The 16,868-nt window shown below is 47.1% G+C and overlaps 1 protein-coding gene across 1 annotated transcript; it reads left to right on the forward strand.

Annotated features, from left to right (window-relative positions):
• Window positions 1–9,537: 9,537 nt before the first annotated feature.
• On the forward strand, window positions 9,538–16,307 carry SET (SET nuclear proto-oncogene). The gene is made up of 8 exons (XM_082403083.1): window positions 9,538–9,992; window positions 11,549–11,606; window positions 12,273–12,415; window positions 12,754–12,857; window positions 12,955–13,068; window positions 13,910–14,080; window positions 14,184–14,330; window positions 15,609–16,307. Exons 1-8 carry the CDS (start codon window positions 9,920–9,922, stop codon window positions 15,630–15,632), a joined length of 834 nt encoding a protein of 277 aa, XP_082259209.1. The 5' UTR covers window positions 9,538–9,919; the 3' UTR covers window positions 15,633–16,307.
• The last annotated feature ends 561 nt before the right edge of the window (window positions 16,308–16,868 follow it).

The following is a 16,868-nucleotide window of genomic DNA, read 5'->3' on the forward strand; positions in this document are numbered from 1 at the left end:
AGTTAATGAAGCCAAACTGATCTTTCACACACTCCACTGTGGCCCTACGCAGGGGTGTGATGTTGTAGGCCATAGTCTGTGCATTTTGGCCCAGGACACACAATTGGAACTTGATGCTCTCCCCTTTCTGTAGGCAATCCCCTTTGTTGGCCATCCCAACTATGCCAAATGGATAGACCTCACCTTTCATATCTCCTTCGTCCATGATCGCAATCATTCCTTGGTACTCAGTCTGTGTTGGATCAACACTCCTCAGGGGCGAAGAGTAGTTCCTATCTCTTGATGGTGGGATACTGGTGTAACTTTTTTTAAAGACTATTATTAATTTTTTTTTTGTTTTTTGGCCGTGCCACGCAGCTTGCAGGATCTTAGTTCCCTGACCAGGGATCGAACCGGCCCCCCACCTTCCCCCTCCCCCCCGCCCCCCATCCTCCCCTTCCCCTAGTCCCCGCCCCAGACAGTGAAAGTGCTGAGTCCTAACCATTGGACCACCAGGGAATTCCTTATTATTAACTTTTTAATAAGTACCAAGGAGCCAGAGAACAGTGTGAGGGCCATGAAAGAGGTACCAAATGACCCTCAGGCCCTGGCACCCATTTAAGACAAGAAATGCAGAATGTGGGATCTTAGTTCCCTGACCAGGGATCGAACCCGTGCCCCCTGCATTGGAAGCACAGTCTTAACCACTGGACAGCCAAGGAAGTCCAGAAAGACACTGGTTTGAATCCTGAGTCTTCTATTCCTATCCTTTCGATTTTTGGACAAGATTCTTTGGCTGTGAATTTTTCATTTGATTTGATTCTCTCATCTGTAAAATAAGGACATAATACTGTCCTGGAAAGGTTGATGGGAGCGTTTAAAAGGATAATGCTATTGAAATCCTCTCATACAGCTATGGGTGTTTGGGATGTTTTGGAAAATTCTGGTTCCCAGAGAGAGCCTGGCCTCAGGGTTATGGAACGTCATGATCCTGTCAACTTTTGGGTGGGGTGGAGGGAGGCCATTTGCCTTGCCTCCACCTTGTCTGCAGCCAGTTCTGGAACGGAGCAGAGTTGCACAGTTGCCTGGTAACACCTCTGGGAATCCAGGAAGTTCAAGTTTTGGAAGCTGTGGAGGAAAGGAAAGGTGGGGTCTTGCATGTTTGAATTTAAGCTGACGTGTACCAAGTGGTGCTGTTCTTATGTGATGTAAGTGATTCTAAGTACTAGAGCTCAGGTAATCTTTGTTTTGTTTTAATGTAATAGATACACAGGTTCAAAATTCAAAATGTACAACACGGCGAAGAGTGAAAGATCTCCCTGTATCCCTGTCCTTTCATTTCTCACAACCCAGTCCCCTCCCCAGGGATGGCTGAGTTATCACCTTCACAGGAGTCCTTTAATAGCTGTGTTACAAGTATACAGGCAAATAAGTGAACATGTATTTTTTTTCTACCCTCCCTTTTACACAAATGGTAACATACTACCTGCTTGGTAGGACCTTGCTTATTTCACTTCACCATGGCTCTTGTTCCCTATTTGATTTAATGGTTGCAGCTCATTCTACTGTATAGGTTATACCCTTTAGTCACCCAAAGCCCAAAGAAGTTGTTAGGTTGTTTCCAATCTTTCACTTTTATGATGTTGCAGTGAATTGCCTTGCATAGGTGCCACCTCATTTATCTGTAGGATAAAAAATAGAAGGAGAATTTCTGGGTCAAGGGTATGTACTTTTGCACTTTTGATAGATACTCTGATGGTTAAACTGCCCTCCAAAGGGGCTGTATCCATTTCAGGTGCCTTCTCCCAGGTAGGCTGTTTTTAACTTTTGGATCTCAGGTTGGTGGGTAATAAAAGGGAATCTCAAGGTAATTGGAATTTGTATGGGTCTCATGAAGCTGCTTTTGCTACTCCTCACTGACCCCCTTGTCCTTTGTTTCTAGGAACTGAGCTGGTGCAGCATCCTGTCAGTACAATCCCTTCCGGCTGCTACAAGCAAGGGATTTGGGGTTTGCCCCTCAGCTTCCATAAGTGTCCTTTGCTGATACACCCAGAAATCTGTAGCTAGGGCATCTGTCCTCTCTTCCTGCATACATCCTGTTCCTTTTCCACTGCTTTGGCCATCCAGCCACCTATTCTGTGCTTTGGGGTTTAGCTGACTCCCAGTTTCATCAAAAGAGAGTTTTTGTTTTTGTTTTCCATGCTGTTGTTTTGGACAGTTTCTTTGGTAAAAACAGGAGAAAGATGACTCTTTGTCCTTAACTGAAAATCCTAAAACAAAGAGGCATGTATTATTATCATCCATTTTACAGGTGTAAACACTGACACTTAGGCTGGTTAGAAAGTGCATCCCTGTGATAAAATGACCCCAGAACTGGGGTTCCAGTTTTAACTGTTATTCTCCTTATGACCTTAGGTAAATCACTTCTTTCAGGTCTCAGCTTGACTAGCTGTGAAACCAAAATGTCTTAGAAGAAGCCCAAAGTCCCTCAGAAGCTGTCAGAGAACGGAGGGATGGGAGGGAGTAAGAGATGTTGGTGGTGCTCGGTCTTCCTCTGGAAAGAGCCCAGCTTTTTATCAGTATTGACATCACTGACTTATGCCTTAGATTTATTTTAAGAGGGTAATTAATGGGAAAAAAACAAACAGAAAAAAAAAAGGAAAATCATTGCACTATCTCAGAGGTTGTAAACTCATGGCTCATAGGCTGAAAGTGGCCTGATGACATGCTTTACTTCGTCCACAAAGTATGTTTTAAAATGTTTAATTAGTTGTTAACTTTCTTTTTTTTTTGTCTGCGTTGGGTCTTCATTGCTGCGCGCGGGCTTTCTCTAGTTGCAGTGAGCGGGCTTTTCATTGCAGTGGCTTCTCTTGTTGCAGAGCATGGGCTCTAGGCACACGGGCTTCAGTAAGTTGTGGCACGCAGGCTCAGTAGTTGTGGCTTGCAGGTTCTAGAGTGCAGGCTCAGTAGTTGTGGCGCACGGGCTTAGTTGCTCTGCGGCACGTGGGATCTTCCCGGCCCAGGGCTCAAACCCATGTCCCCTGCATTGCCAGGCGGATTCCTAACCACTGCGCCACCAGGGAAGCCCGAGTTGCTAACTTTTAAAAATCCAGAGATTTCATATAAAAATGTGTATCTCTGGGACTTCCCTGGTGGTCCAGTGTGTAGGACTCCACGCTCCCAATGCAGGGGCTCTGGGTTCAATCCTTGGTCGGGGAAGTAGATCCCACATGCATGTCACAACTAAGAGTTTGCATGCCGCAGCTAAGAAGTCCGCCTGCCGCAACTAGCATGCCGCAACTAAGACCTGGTGCAGCCAAAAAAAAAAAAAAAGATTGAAAACAAAATGTATATCTCTGGCTGTTCTTTAGAAGAATCAAAGATATGGCAGCTTGGGGTTCACAAACCAAACACACTGGTGTAGCAAACCCCAGATCCAGAAACTGGGCATCACCAGAAAGGATTAAGGCCCTTAATCCCACCTCAGATGATGTCCCTCCCCAGGGCAAAGGTAACCACACTCCAGACTTCTAACAGCATAGATCAGTTTTGTCTGTTTTTGTAATTTATATAAGTGCAATCACACAGCCTGTCCTATTTTGTGTCTTGTGTCTTTCACTCAACATTATGTTTGTAGGCTGCATTCACATGATGGCACATAGCTGTAGTTCATTTGTTTTCATCGTTTTATCATGTTCCGTTGTATAAATATCTCACAACCTATTTATTCGGCTGTTGGTAGACATCTGTATTGTTTCCAGATTTTGGCTAGTATGAATCTCACTGCTATGGACATTCTTGTACACATTTATCACACATATTGGCGCACACAGGTACGCATTTCTGTTGAGCATGTAGGCGGGAGTAGAACTGCTGGGTAAGAGTAACTCAGCCCAGGCTCTGCTTTGATAGAGCCGGCACATGTTTTCCAGAGTGGTTATACCAACCTACCTTCCTCCAGTTGTTGTGAATTCCAGTTGCTTGCCTTACTCATAGTTGTTACCTGACAGGCATTAGGTTTTGGGACCCCCAGACAACATGCCTTCTACAGGTTCTTCAAACTCTTAACCTTCTAATCGTACCTGAAATGAGAGAAGAATGAACGGCTGTCCCAAGTCCTCTCAAGGGTACCTGCTTTTCTTCTTGCTTTCTAATACTTGACTGGGATTCCTTTATTTTATTTTAAAATATTTATTTATTTATTTGGCTGCCCTGGGTCTTAGTTTCAGGATCTTCGTTGCAGCACGCGGGATCTTTAGTTGCGGCATGCGGGATCTTTTAGTTGCGGCATGTGGGATCTAGTTCCCTGACCAAGGATCGAACCCAGGCCCCCTGCATTGGGAGCGCGGAATCTTAGCCCCTGGACCACCAGGGAAGTCCCAGATTCCTTTATTTTAACATTCATTTATCCCTCCAAACTGAGACGTGGAGGTTGGGAAGGAGTTAGCCAGGCAAGGCGGTGGGAGTGGGGAGACTGAAGAATGTTCCAGGCTGAGGTGAGACAAGAGCACGTTTAAATCTTCTAAGAGGCCAGAGGAAAAAAAGAAGAGTACAGTTCTCAATGTGGGCAGTGCTGCCTACAGAGAATATTTGAGACAGGACTGGGGTATGGGCCACTGGTGCTTCAAGTCAAGACCAGGAGGGTCCCGGAAAGCACAGAACTGCTCCCTGCCCAAGGAAAACACCTCCCTCCCGCACCCCCACCCCACCCCCCCCACTGCTGAGAAAGCCCTTAGAAAGAAAAGCAAAGAGAAAGTAAAAGAAGTTGATCTTGATTGGAGGGTGGGTAGGAGGTTGAGGCTGGGGGAGGGGGAATGGGGTGTGTCCCACTGTCACGTAAATATCCCCTCCAGGCGGCTCCAGAGCATATTTAAACCTCTGTCACCTGGGGCAGCCTTAGTTCTCTGAGCTCCTGGTACGAGCTTCTTCCCTTGGGTGGATTCTTGGCTTTTCTCCCAGCATGGCCCCCAAACACCAGTCTTCACTTCCACCCCAAGTAAAGAAACCGAAGAAACCAAGACGGACTCCTGCCTCCAGGCCAGAGGAAACGTCTGCTACTCCGAACTTGCCGAAGGAAGGTACGTCCGGACACTACGTTTTATTGGAGATTTAAAGGATTTGCAAGGATTGACTTCTAGGTGATTTTTTCTTTTTTTTTTGCCCCACACTTTTTGAGATGACTGCAAATTCCCCTGAAGGATTTTAAGCATGGGGTGCATGGATTAGGTGTATGTGAAGGAAGAACCAGAAGGGGTGAAAGTGGGAGGCCTGGAGCACGCGTGAGGCTCGGTCCTGGCTCCAACCCCACACCTACGCTCCCAGCCCCTAGACTCATTCCTTTTGTCTTGGTCAAGTGACACCAGTAGCCAGCTTGAGGCTGGGGGAAACATAGGTGACCCCTCTCCTCTCCTCCACTCCTCCACGTGCCATCAGGTCCCTGAGTCCTGGTAGTTCCTCAACACCTCATATCCGTCCACCTCTTTCCTGCTGTTGCCGCCCGCCCATAACTCTGGCCCGGATTACTGCCCCCTCCTCCTCCTCTTGCTTCCGGCTTCCTCCTCCCTTCCAGCCAGAGCAAAGCCAATCATGTGACTCCCTGGCTTAAAACCCTTCCTAGCCTTCCCATTGCCCTCGAGGTACAGACTAAGAGACTTCCGGGGCACTGCCCACCTGGTCCTTGCCGACCTCTCCAGGTTCAGGCTCCCTCTGGCACCTTTAACCTCTCTTCACCTCCTGGGGCTCCATTCTTTCACCTCGGGGCCTGGAAGCCTGTCTGTCCTCTGCCTGGATCGCTCTCCTCTCCCTACCTGTGCATGCCTAGTCGTTCTGCAGTTTCCTGCTGAAAAGTCACTCCTTGCAGGTATTCTCCTTTGAGCGACAGCTGCTGTGTGTTAGGAGCCCCCTTCTGCCCTTGCAGCACCCAGAGCCACCCCAGCCTGGCCTGTACATTCTAATTGTTGGTTTCATGTCTGCCCCACCCCCCATTAACACTTAACTTGGAGGTGAGGGCTGTGCTTTGCACACACACAGCTTGGAGTTAAGCACAAAGTGCATTGTTCTGGTGATTAGGCCTCCCGGATAGATTGCAGGTGTGGTGGGGCCTTCGCGGCAGGGGGGCAGCTGGAGGGGGTGAGGGTGAGTTTGGATAGGTCCTGGAAGGCAGGACAGCATTGCCCCAGGAAGTGACAGTGGGCTGGCTCAGCACAGAGGGGAGGGGCTTGGAGTCCACGAATCTTCCTAATTTGCTCACTTGGCTGAGGTCCACATTTGCTCATGGAAGGAGCACTGGATGAGGAGCCCTCATTGCAGAGCTCCTGTGGATCTGATGGGTGATGTGGAAAGTTTACATTTAATGGGTCTCAGTCCATCCCCTTCCAAATGAGATGCAAAGACCTCCTGCCCAGCTGATATCCCGATGTGGTAAAGCTGGACAGGGCTCGAAACCTGGCTGCATCCAGCTGTGTGACCTTGTTGGGCAAGTGACATAACCTGTGCTTCTTTCCTCTTCTGTAAAATGGGCTCAATAGTATCTGTTAGGCTTGCTGTGAGGCTTAAGTGGAAGTGAAACACAAGACAGCAATTGGCTCATAATCAGTGCTCTTGAGACGGATAGTAAACTCTTTCCCACTTGTGAGCAGCAAAATGTGGATGAGTCCTTCTGGTCGCCTCCTGTTTAGCTTCTTGGGAGAATTAACAGGACCAGAAGGGACGGCAAGGTGCAACCACAGTCCCTCCAAGGTGGTTCATCCTGGGACACTGCTGCATTTTAGGGAATGCCAGCATCTCTGTTCCAATCTTTAAGCTGTGGGATTCTCCTCCTTCAAAGGAAGCTGGGAAGGAGAAGAGAGAGGAATTCTGAGAGTGAGGTGAGAGGCCAAGGAGAGAATGCAGAGCTCCTAATGTTGGAGGGGAGAGAGACCACAGAGAATAATTCAGTGGGTGAATTCTCTCTTAGTGTGTCCATGCCACTCCCTTGTTTGCTGAAACTTGGCTTTTTGCTTTCTCTTTCTCTTCCACTTCCTAGTGTGTGCTCCTTGAATTCATCTTGAGAAGTGCTGTGGGAAAGGTCTGGAAGAACAGGATGGTCCTAAGGGCAGGGGTGGGAGCCTTGAAGCCCATTGCCTAATCAGAAGGCATTAGAAGGCTCCCTGGAGCCCCTGCAGATACATGGGAAACACTGGTAGATCAGGCACTTAGGAGATGCTCTGGGTCACTGGTACCAACCGGTGAGCAGGCTTTGTTTTGTGTATGAAAGCAGCCTTCAGCACAGTGTTTTTCAGACCGTTTCATCCCATTTGTGGGTCATGAAATCATTTTAGTGGAGGGTGACCTGCATTTAAAGAAAATAGAAGATTAATAGTCATCACACTCAGTGAGGGTAAGCATTGTTTTGTGTGTAGGTGTGTACTGGGTCCTAATATCAAATGTACCTCTTACTGTAATTCATGTCAAAAAAATGGAAAAACTCTGTCCTTAGGGCAGGAGCTTTGTTCTCCATTAGCCTTGGCCCTGCCACCTGTATCAAAAAAAGTTGAGTTTATCTGTGAAATGAGGATATTAATACCCGTCTCGTATTTTGTGAGGACTGAAAGAGAAGGAAATGCGTGTATTTATCACAGCCTGTGGCCCATGCTACATGCTTCAGCAGTGCACTGGAGCCTGCTATTTTTGTTTGTTTGTTTTAATTTTTTAAAAATTTTATTTGTTTATTTTTGGCTGCACTGGATCTTCGTTGCTGCGCACAGGCTTTTCTCTAGTTGCGGCGAGTGGGAGCTACTCTTTGTTGCAGTGCACGGGCTTCTCATTGCGGTGGCTTCTCTTGTTGCGGAGCACGGGTTCTAGGCACACGGGCTTCAGTAGTTGTGGCACACAGGCTCAGTAGTTGTGGCACACAGGCCTAGTTGCTCCATAGCATGTGGGATCTTCCCGGACCAGGGCTCGAACCCGTGTCCCCTGCATTGGCAGGCGGATCCTTAACCACTGTGCCACCAGGGAAGTTGGAGCCTGGTATTTCTTTCCATCTCTGTTCAGTGACATCAAAGTGGTAGCAGGAAATTTGCCATGGTGGGAGTATTTATACACCACTGAAATCAGCAAATGCTACAAATCAAGGTTTTTGGTGTGTTTTTTTCTCTTCTGGGAGCTGGCTGTCAAACATTTCCCAGCTTCTCATTGGTGCTAATAATTCTTCCCTTAAAAATCCTGTCCAATTGGGATGGGTATGGATTGAGCTGGACTCAATTGAGAATAATAAGGTTTGGAGGAGAAAGATTAATTTCTGGGTTTTGGGGAAAGCCCCAAGAAGACATTTGTATTCTCTTCCCATGGACTGTCAGCCGCTTAACATTTATCGATCACCCACCAATGGATTATCTTGAACATGAAAGACACTGCTTGAACTTTAAGAGCTGATAGTAAAATGTGAGTCCTGGAAGGCAAATAATCCAACCCCTGGTTTTGGTTATAAACACCCAAGGAGAGATTTCAGACTTTTTGTGTCCATGTCTTGGGGCCCTGCAGGAAAGAGTAGAGCAGTGAGTGGTACATTTGCATTACCTGGAAAGCACAGTTTAAACAGAAATGCCTTGGCCTTCCTGTTTCAAGACTTGGCCTCTAAAGCAGGCCTTGTTGGTCCTCTCTGACATAGCGAAATGAAATTAACACAGCCGACTCCATCTTCGCAGTTGTGCGATGCAGGCGCAGTTGCTGGGACTGGCGCTTAGCACTCTGTACGGATTTTTGCAAGCTCCTTGAATTAGGCACTGAATTGGGTCAAAAGCACCCGCGGATGAACGTGGCACCTCCTTGCCTTCAGAGGACTTCCACTTTAGCGTGGCCCTGCTTAAACATCACCACTGACACAACGTTCCGTTTGTCAGCCTTTCTTGAATTTTGTAATTTCATAACAAATATGCCAATAGAGGGAAAATGACTTGCCCAAGTGCACACAGCCTGCTGGGCAGAGCTTGGACTAAGAGCCAGGAAAAGGCCCTCCCTGTGAGTGGACTGGGCAGCTTCGGGCTTTGCAAACAAGCCTGACTCCGAAGGCAGCTTCCCTCTCTGGGAAATAGGATGGAGGTGCCGCCTTCCTTCCCTCACGAGGAGGGGCGCCCCAGTAGTGTCCCAGAGTGCAGAACCCAGAGTGGATATATTTCTGGGCTCCAGTGTCCTGAAGCCAGGCTACTACGAGGCCTGCGCCGTCAGGGGGCTGCAGACACCCCTCTCCCCCACGCCACCCGGCCGACAGGGGAAACCGCTCCGCCACCACGTGACGCACCCGCCTGGGAGCCTGCGCGCAGCCTGGCGAGGCCCCGCCCCTCGGGCCGCCGCGCGCCCGTAGCGCGCAAAAGTCCCGGGTCGGGCTGGAGAAGGGGAAAGCGGGGGAGGGGAGCGCGGCGCGGGGGGCAGTCCCCGTACGTCGCGGCGTTCCTTCCTCCCGCCTCTTCGCCAGGTCCTGTGTCTCCTCGCCGCGGCTCCGCCTCCTGGTCCTGGCGCCCCAGCCAATGGTGAGGCGGCGCGAGCCTCTCTGGCCGGAGGCGGGGCGTGCGCGCGGGGCCTGGCGCGCCTGCGCCCTGCCGCCCGCCCCTCGCCGCGAGGAGGAGGTGGAGGAGGAGGCGGCTCGGGGAGATCGAGCAGCGAGCTGGAGCGCGGAGCGTGAGTGAGGGAGCAGAGCTGCCTGCCCGCCCGCCGCCGCCTCCCCTCCGTAAGCAGGAGCCCGGGCCGGGGCCCGGCACGCAGCCCCAGCCCCTCCGTCGTCGTCAGGCCGCGAGGGCAGCGCGCGCGAGCCAGGGGGAGGGAAAGCGAGCGAGCGAGCGCCGGGAGGAGGCGGCCGGACCGAGCGAGCGCCCGCGCGTGTGGCGTGAGGGGAAGCCGCTGCCCGCCCCCTTCGCCTTCCCTTCTCTCCCCCTCCCCGCTCCCCCCCCGACCGCGGAGCAGCACCATGTCGGCGCCGGCGGCCAAAGTCAGTAAAAAGGAGCTCAACTCCAACCACGACGGGGCCGACGAGACCTCAGGTGAGGAGCAGGCGAGGCAGGGGCCGGCCCGCGCCGCCATCTTCGCCTCCTGCCCGGCCGCAGGCCGCCGGCGGGGCCCGGGGCGCGCGGGGGGCGCGGGGCGCCGGGCGGACGGGCCGGCGCGCGCCTCGGCGCCCTTTTTTGTGCGCGCGGGGCCGGGGCCGGGTGGCGCCGCGGCGGCGGACGGCGCTGCGAGGCGGGGGCGCTGCGGCCTGCTCGGCGCGGGCGGAGGAGACCCCCCCCTTCCTCTCCCCCCTCCCTCGCTCTCCTCCCCCTCCCTCCCTCCCGAGAAGCCTCTCTTTATTGTGCTCCGCCATGATGCCTCGCTCCCATCAGCCGCCGTCGCCGCCACATGGTGCGGCCGGACGCGGCCCCGCGCCCGGGCCTCCGCGCGGCTCCCCCTTCGCGCCCGGCCCGCGGGCGGCGCCCCCGCACTCCCACCCGGAGGCCGGCCCCGGCGCGGCCCTTTGCCTCGAGCTGGGGCGGGGTGGGGGCGCGGGGAAGCACGCGGCCGCGCCGCGGCCCGGGCTGCTCGGAGGATGCTCTGGCTGGCCCCGGGCAGCCCCCACGTGGGGTGGCCACCTCGTCGCGGCAGGGCGCTGAGAAACCTGGCGCGGCGATCGGGGTGTCGGAGGGTCTTTACAATGGCTCGGAGCAAACCTACTGGCCTTTTCCGTAAAGGTTTTCTCGGCAGGGGGGCTGCACCACCCGGGCTGGTTGCCGGAAATGAACCGCGCGATCCGGCCCCTTCACGCCCCTTAGCTTTGTAGGTTTTGCGGTCTTTACCGGACAAAAGGGTACCTTTCCCGTAGCACACCCCCTTTTCCTGCTTTCCGTTCTTTGGCCCATCGTTTCTGAGTGCATGCTTGCTCCCTGTAAGTGTGCTCCAAAGTCGTGTGGGGCCGCCTCTGAGATCATCCCGCCTGAAATTGGGTTGGAGGGGCGAGAAAGGTCGGATTCGAATCCGGGGGTTCATATTCTTAGAAGGTAAAGTCGAGTGTTTACGGTGGTGAGGTAGTTCCCAGGGCCTTCCCTGTCTTTGTAGGCGTGTCTGATGTCTTAAGAGTAATCGATACTGAGCAATATTTTCAATTTCGTGTAAAAGGTGATTCCACCATGGAGATAGGTGGTGTCCTAATTTTTGTTATTGTCATGGGTTAGTTTCCGTATTTTAGTTAATAGCTGGTGCTACTCTATTGCGGGCATATAATGTGATTTTTTTTTTTTAAGAGAACTTAAGGATTTTTGAATAGCGTTTATTACTTATCTCATTGTAGAAACTTTAATTGGTCTTGTAATGGAACTCGTAAAAGCGTTACAGTCAAACATTTTGACGAGTCTAACAGCATGGTTTGTGAATAGTCTTTTAATTGAAAAGTAATATGTCAACTATACACATGAACACGTGGAAAGCATGCCTTGTAGTAGGAGGCAAGTTTTTTTTTTAAACAGCTTTATTGATATAACTCACATCACAGACTGTTAACATCAGGAAGGAAAACCAGTTAAATTTATTTTCAAATTAGTATTGAGTCTCATGCACCTTTTTTTTGCAGAAAAAGAACAGCAAGAAGCAATTGAACATATTGATGAAGTACAAAATGAAATAGACAGGTAAAGTTTTTCTCAATTTGCTTTGAGGTTTTCTGACATGCATCTTATGGTTTGGTAATCATTGAAACTATGGCCAAATACATCTGTATCTACTGGCCAAGTGGAGATGATTATAACTTAGTTGGAAGTATCAATATGAGGATTCAGTGTTACTTTTCTGTGAAACATTTTACTGTCACCAAAAAGTTTCTGATTAAAGTACATTGACCTTGTAAAGACAGGGTTTGCTTTCATAGGCTACAAGTTGTCTGAGTTGCATTGTGTGGACTTGTGATAGTTTAGTATTATGGCATCAGTGTTGCTCTGACTTGCCTTATAACTCTGTTACTTGATTCGCAGCTTTTTTTTTTTCTTCTTCTTGATCTGCCTGAGGGAAACAATTGAAGTTGGCCTGGTAACTGGAGTAGATAGATATACAATGTTACCAAAATGCTGTTTGGGCACTTGAAGAACTGTCAATTATCTAGTGCCTATTGGTAAAGCTGATCAAATTGCCATCTCAATTTTGACTTGGGTCTCTCTGGCTACAAAAATCTAGGTGATTTGGTTATTATAAATACGTACTTTGCATTGTTCTAAAGCTAACGAGTAAATATTCTGTAATCTCAGCAATTTTTGTATTTGTTAAGTATCGTCCTTGTCAACGTGTCTTTTCATTTGCTTCAGACTTAACGAACAAGCCAGTGAGGAGATTTTGAAAGTAGAACAGAAATATAACAAACTCCGCCAACCATTTTTTCAGAAGAGGTCGGAATTGATCGCCAAAATCCCAAATTTTTGGGTCACAACATTTGTTAACCATCCACAAGGTATGTTGCGGCAAAGCATTATTAAAGGGTGTGGGATGTCCACTTGTTAAAGAGGGGAGGGACCTTGGTTGAGGACTTGGTCCACCATGTTGATTACATGCAGAGGTTGAAACAGGGAGAGGCTTGCAATTCATGCTTTCTATTTAGAAGAGATCCTATTCTAGCTTGGGATTCTGTTTAATTACTTGATAAAAGAAAGTGACAGCTTTGACACTGAGCCATTTGGTTTTCAGTTTATAATGGATTTATGAAACCAAATTTGGGAAATTTTAAAAGGGATTGCTTGAGTTGTTTGTTAATGTTTGTTTAATAATCGTTTGGCCTATTTGCTGATCTAGTGTCTGCATTGCTTGGGGAGGAGGATGAAGAGGCGCTGCATTATTTGACAAGAGTCGAAGTGACAGAATTTGAAGATATTAAATCAGGTTACAGAATAGATTTTGTAAGTATCAATAACTTGTTTGTCACTATGGAAATTAACTTGAGTATTGGTTAGAAGGGCTGTTTTGTATTGATTTCTAATTCTCTGTTTATTGTAGTATTTTGATGAAAACCCCTACTTTGAAAATAAAGTTCTCTCCAAAGAATTTCATCTGAATGAGAGTGGTGATCCATCTTCAAAGTCCACTGAAATCAAATGGAAATCCGGAAAGGTATCTGAGGGATTGTTGGGCATTGATATTTTCTATAGTTTGATCTAGTTGAACTATTAATTAAATATTTGGTGTTTTTGTGACATGTTAAATGCAGTTCCTTAAAATATAAAAATGTCTATTTTGTTAAAGCCAAATACGATAGCTTGTGGTCTTATAAATTGTAGAGCAAGTTTTTGTTGAGATGGACTAAATCATTTTGGTTTCTACATTGGTGACTTACGGTTTCCCAAAACCTATTTCTGTCTGCGTTGGGTCTTCGTTGCTGTGCGCGGGCTTTCTCTGGTTGCGACTAGTGGGGGCTACTCTTCGTTGCGGTGCGCGGGCTTCTCATTGTGGTGGCTTCTCTTGTTGCAGAGCGCGGGCTCAGTAGTTGTGGCGCATGGGCTTAGTTGCTCCGCAGCCTGTGGGATCTTCCCGGCCCAGGGCTCGAACCCGTGTCCCCTGCATTGGCAGGTGGATTCTTAACCACTGCGCCACCAGGGAAGCCCTCTTTTTATGTTTAAGTAGTAAATATATTTTAAATTATATTGTGTTAAGATAGTGGTTGTTTAAGTGGAACTAATTTTGTTTAAAATAAAAAAAGAAAGCCAAGTCTAGATGGTAACTTTCAAGAAAAGCTTGACATACAAATTTGATGGCGTTCTTTGTAGACCTAAAATTCTTGGGCTTCTCTTTCTCTTTATTAGCTGTACTTTTTGTAACTTTTTTTAGATAAGAATAATAGTGTAGATAATGGAATGTCCATTTTTTGTTCTGCTTTTGGGTTAAAACCTTATTTAAATTATAGGGATTTAAGGTGTAGTGAGCCTATGTCAAAAGTTCTTCCATCTTCATTTAGGATTTGACAAAACGTTCAAGTCAAACGCAGAATAAAGCCAGCAGGAAGAGACAGCATGAGGAACCAGAAAGCTTCTTCACCTGGTTTACTGATCATTCTGATGCAGGTGCAGATGAGTTAGGAGAGGTCATCAAAGATGATATTTGGCCAAATCCATTACAGTACTACTTGGTGAGTTGAGAGTGTTCTTTTATTCAAGGTTGCACTTGTTTCATTTGTTTGAAAATGAGTTCTTAAGGTAACTCTTGGTTTTTGTGTGTGTTTTTTTCCCTAGGTTCCGGACATGGATGATGAGGAAGGGGAAGGAGAAGAAGATGATGATGATGATGAAGAGGAAGAAGGATTGGAAGATATTGATGAAGAAGGGGATGAGGATGAAGGTGAAGAAGATGAAGATGATGATGAGGGGGAGGAAGGAGAGGTAAAAAGATTTGGTTAAATCCAAAAAGAAAATCTTCAAAGAATTCACCATGTTACTTTGGAGATTATTTATATTGTATAGTGGAACTGACTCAACAAATTGTGGGAAGACTTGTAGAAAAGATAGGCTGTTTCGTCCAAGGTTGAAGAAAATTTTGATAAGCTCATTGTATTAATGATGCAATTAGTTCTGCTTTTGTGGTTAGCTCTTAAAACTGTTCAATTATGTCATTCCCTAGCCAGTACTTAATGAAAGTGCTGTGGACAGTGCAGCTGCTCAAATTCTGAGAAATCTCCCAAATAACAAAAATACGCATGTTTTGGACAAACTATAAAATTCTTACGATCATATTGGGATAGAGTGGGTTTTGGTTTGTATTACTTGGTCTGAAAGATGTCTGATTTGGTTACTTCTGAAAAGTTAATTTGTCTGAAACATCACTGGGTCTTACAGTCAAGAATCAGATTGGGATACAGATTGGGGAACTCCCTGGTGGTCCAGTGGTTAGGACTCGGGCGCTTTCCCTGCTGGGTCCCAGGTCCTGTCCTTGGTAGGGGAACTAAAATCCCATAAGCTGCGTGGCCCGGGGTAAAAAAAAAAAAAAAAGGGAATTGATGAAGACTGATGTATAGTTCGACCTTCGTATCTGTGGGTTCCCATTTTTCAGATTCAACCAACAGCAGATTTTTTTCTTTTAATTCCAGAAAGTTCCAAAAAGCAGAATTTGAATTTTCCAAGTGCTGGCAACTATTTACATTGTATTCACAACTATTTACATTGTATTGGTTATTATAAGTAATCTGAGACAATTTTAAAAGTATATGGGAGGAAGTGGGTAGGTTGCATGCAAGTACTGTGCTATTTTATTTAAGGGACTTGAGCATCCTGAGCATTTTTTTTAATTTTTAAAAATTTATATATCTTTATCTGTTCATTGGCCATGCTGAGCGGCATGCGGGATCTTAGTTCCCCCACCGGGGATCAAACCTGTACTCCCTACAGTGGGCATGGAGTCTTAACCACTGGACTGCCAAGGAAGTTCCTCCCCCCCACCCCCCCGAGGATTTTTGTATGTGGAGGGGGTTCTGAACCATCCCTCGCACATACCAAGGGACCACGGTGGAGATTCATAAAATTAATTTCCCTTGGCATGTCATGTTCTGTGCAGTCCGTCATGGTCCGTATGAATATTGGGGACTGACCTTAGAATTATGAATACTGGGGACTGACCTTAGAATTAACCCTAAAGATTAACTGCCTGCTTTTTTTTTCTTACAGGAAGATGAAGGAGAAGATGACTAATGGAACACTGATGGATTCCAACCTTCCTTTTTTAATTTTCTCCAGTCCCTGGGAGCAAGTTGCAGTCTTTCTTTTTTTTTTTTTTCTCCTTCTCCTCTTGTGCTCAGTTGCCCTGTTTTTGAGGTCTCTTTTCTCCTTTATACCATGGCTCACAACTTATTTTGGAGGGAAATAACCTTGAGCAGAATTCAGTGGGAAAAGAATCTCTACCCCTTTCTGTTCCAGATTCATTTTTATCCCTTCCTGTCTCAACAAAAACTTTATGGAATCAACACCACCATGCTCTGTGGGAAAAAAGAAAAACCTTCTGCTCCCTTAGCTCTGCTGGAAGCTGGAGGGTGCTAGGCCCCTGTGTAGTAGTGCATAGAATTCTAGCTTTTTTCCTCCTTTCTCTGTATATTGGGCTCAGAGATTACACTGTGTCTCTATGTGAATATGGACAGTTAGCATTTACCAACATGTATCTGTCTACTTTCTCTTGTTTAAAAAAAGAAAAAAAAACTTAAAAAAATGGGGTTATAGAAGGTCAGCAAAGGGTGGGTTTGAGATGTTTGGGTGGGTTAAGTGGGCATTTTGACAACATGGCTTCTCCTTTGGCATGTTTAATTGTGATGTTTAACGGACATCCTTGCAGTTTAAGATGACACTTTTAAAATAAAATTCTCTCCTAATGATGACTTGAGCCCTGCCACTCGATGGGAGAATCAGCAGAACCTGTAGGATCTTATTTGCAATTGACATTCTCTATTGTAATTTTGTTCCTGTTTATTTTTAAATTTTTCTTTTTGTTTCACTGGAAAGGAAAGATGATGCTCAGTTTTAAACGTTAAAAGTGTACAAGTTGCTTTGTTACAATAAAACTAAATGTGTACACAAAGGATTTGATGCTCTTCTCTCAGAACAGATATACTTAATATGACTTCCCAAGTTTGACTTGTATAATGTTACTGTCAAACTTTGTCACCTTAACTTCGTATTTTTTGATATGCACTTTGCAGGGTGACCTCAGGGCTATGTTGATTGAGTAAAGGGATTTGAATCAATGTATTAATGTCTCCATAGCTGGGAACCCATCATGGGTACAGTTTGACATCAGTTTCTGAAATTTTTCACATCATTTGGGATATCAGATTGCTGAAAACTCAGTTCTGAATATGTTGTACCCTTGATTTGTATCTCAAATTGGCATTTCAAAATATGGGCTTTTATTTACCTGGATATAATAGTGCCTGCCAC

Source organism: Balaenoptera borealis, assembly GCF_965194805.1.
Source record: "Balaenoptera borealis genome assembly, chromosome: 8".
Taxonomy (NCBI): domain Eukaryota; kingdom Metazoa; phylum Chordata; class Mammalia; order Artiodactyla; family Balaenopteridae; genus Balaenoptera; species Balaenoptera borealis.

Bases quoted from the DNA above. Each gene is read 5' to 3' on its own strand.
- SET (XM_082403083.1), top strand. From the start codon at position 9,920: ATGTCGGCGCCGGCGGCCAAAGTCAGTAAAAAGGAGCTCAACTCCAAC. The intron at 12,858-12,954 runs GTAAGTATCAAT...TGTTTATTGTAG, and splicing joins CAGGTTACAGAATAGATTTT to TATTTTGATGAAAACCCCTA. The intron at 14,331-15,608 runs GTAAAAAGATTT...TTTTTCTTACAG, and splicing joins ATGAGGGGGAGGAAGGAGAG to GAAGATGAAGGAGAAGATGA.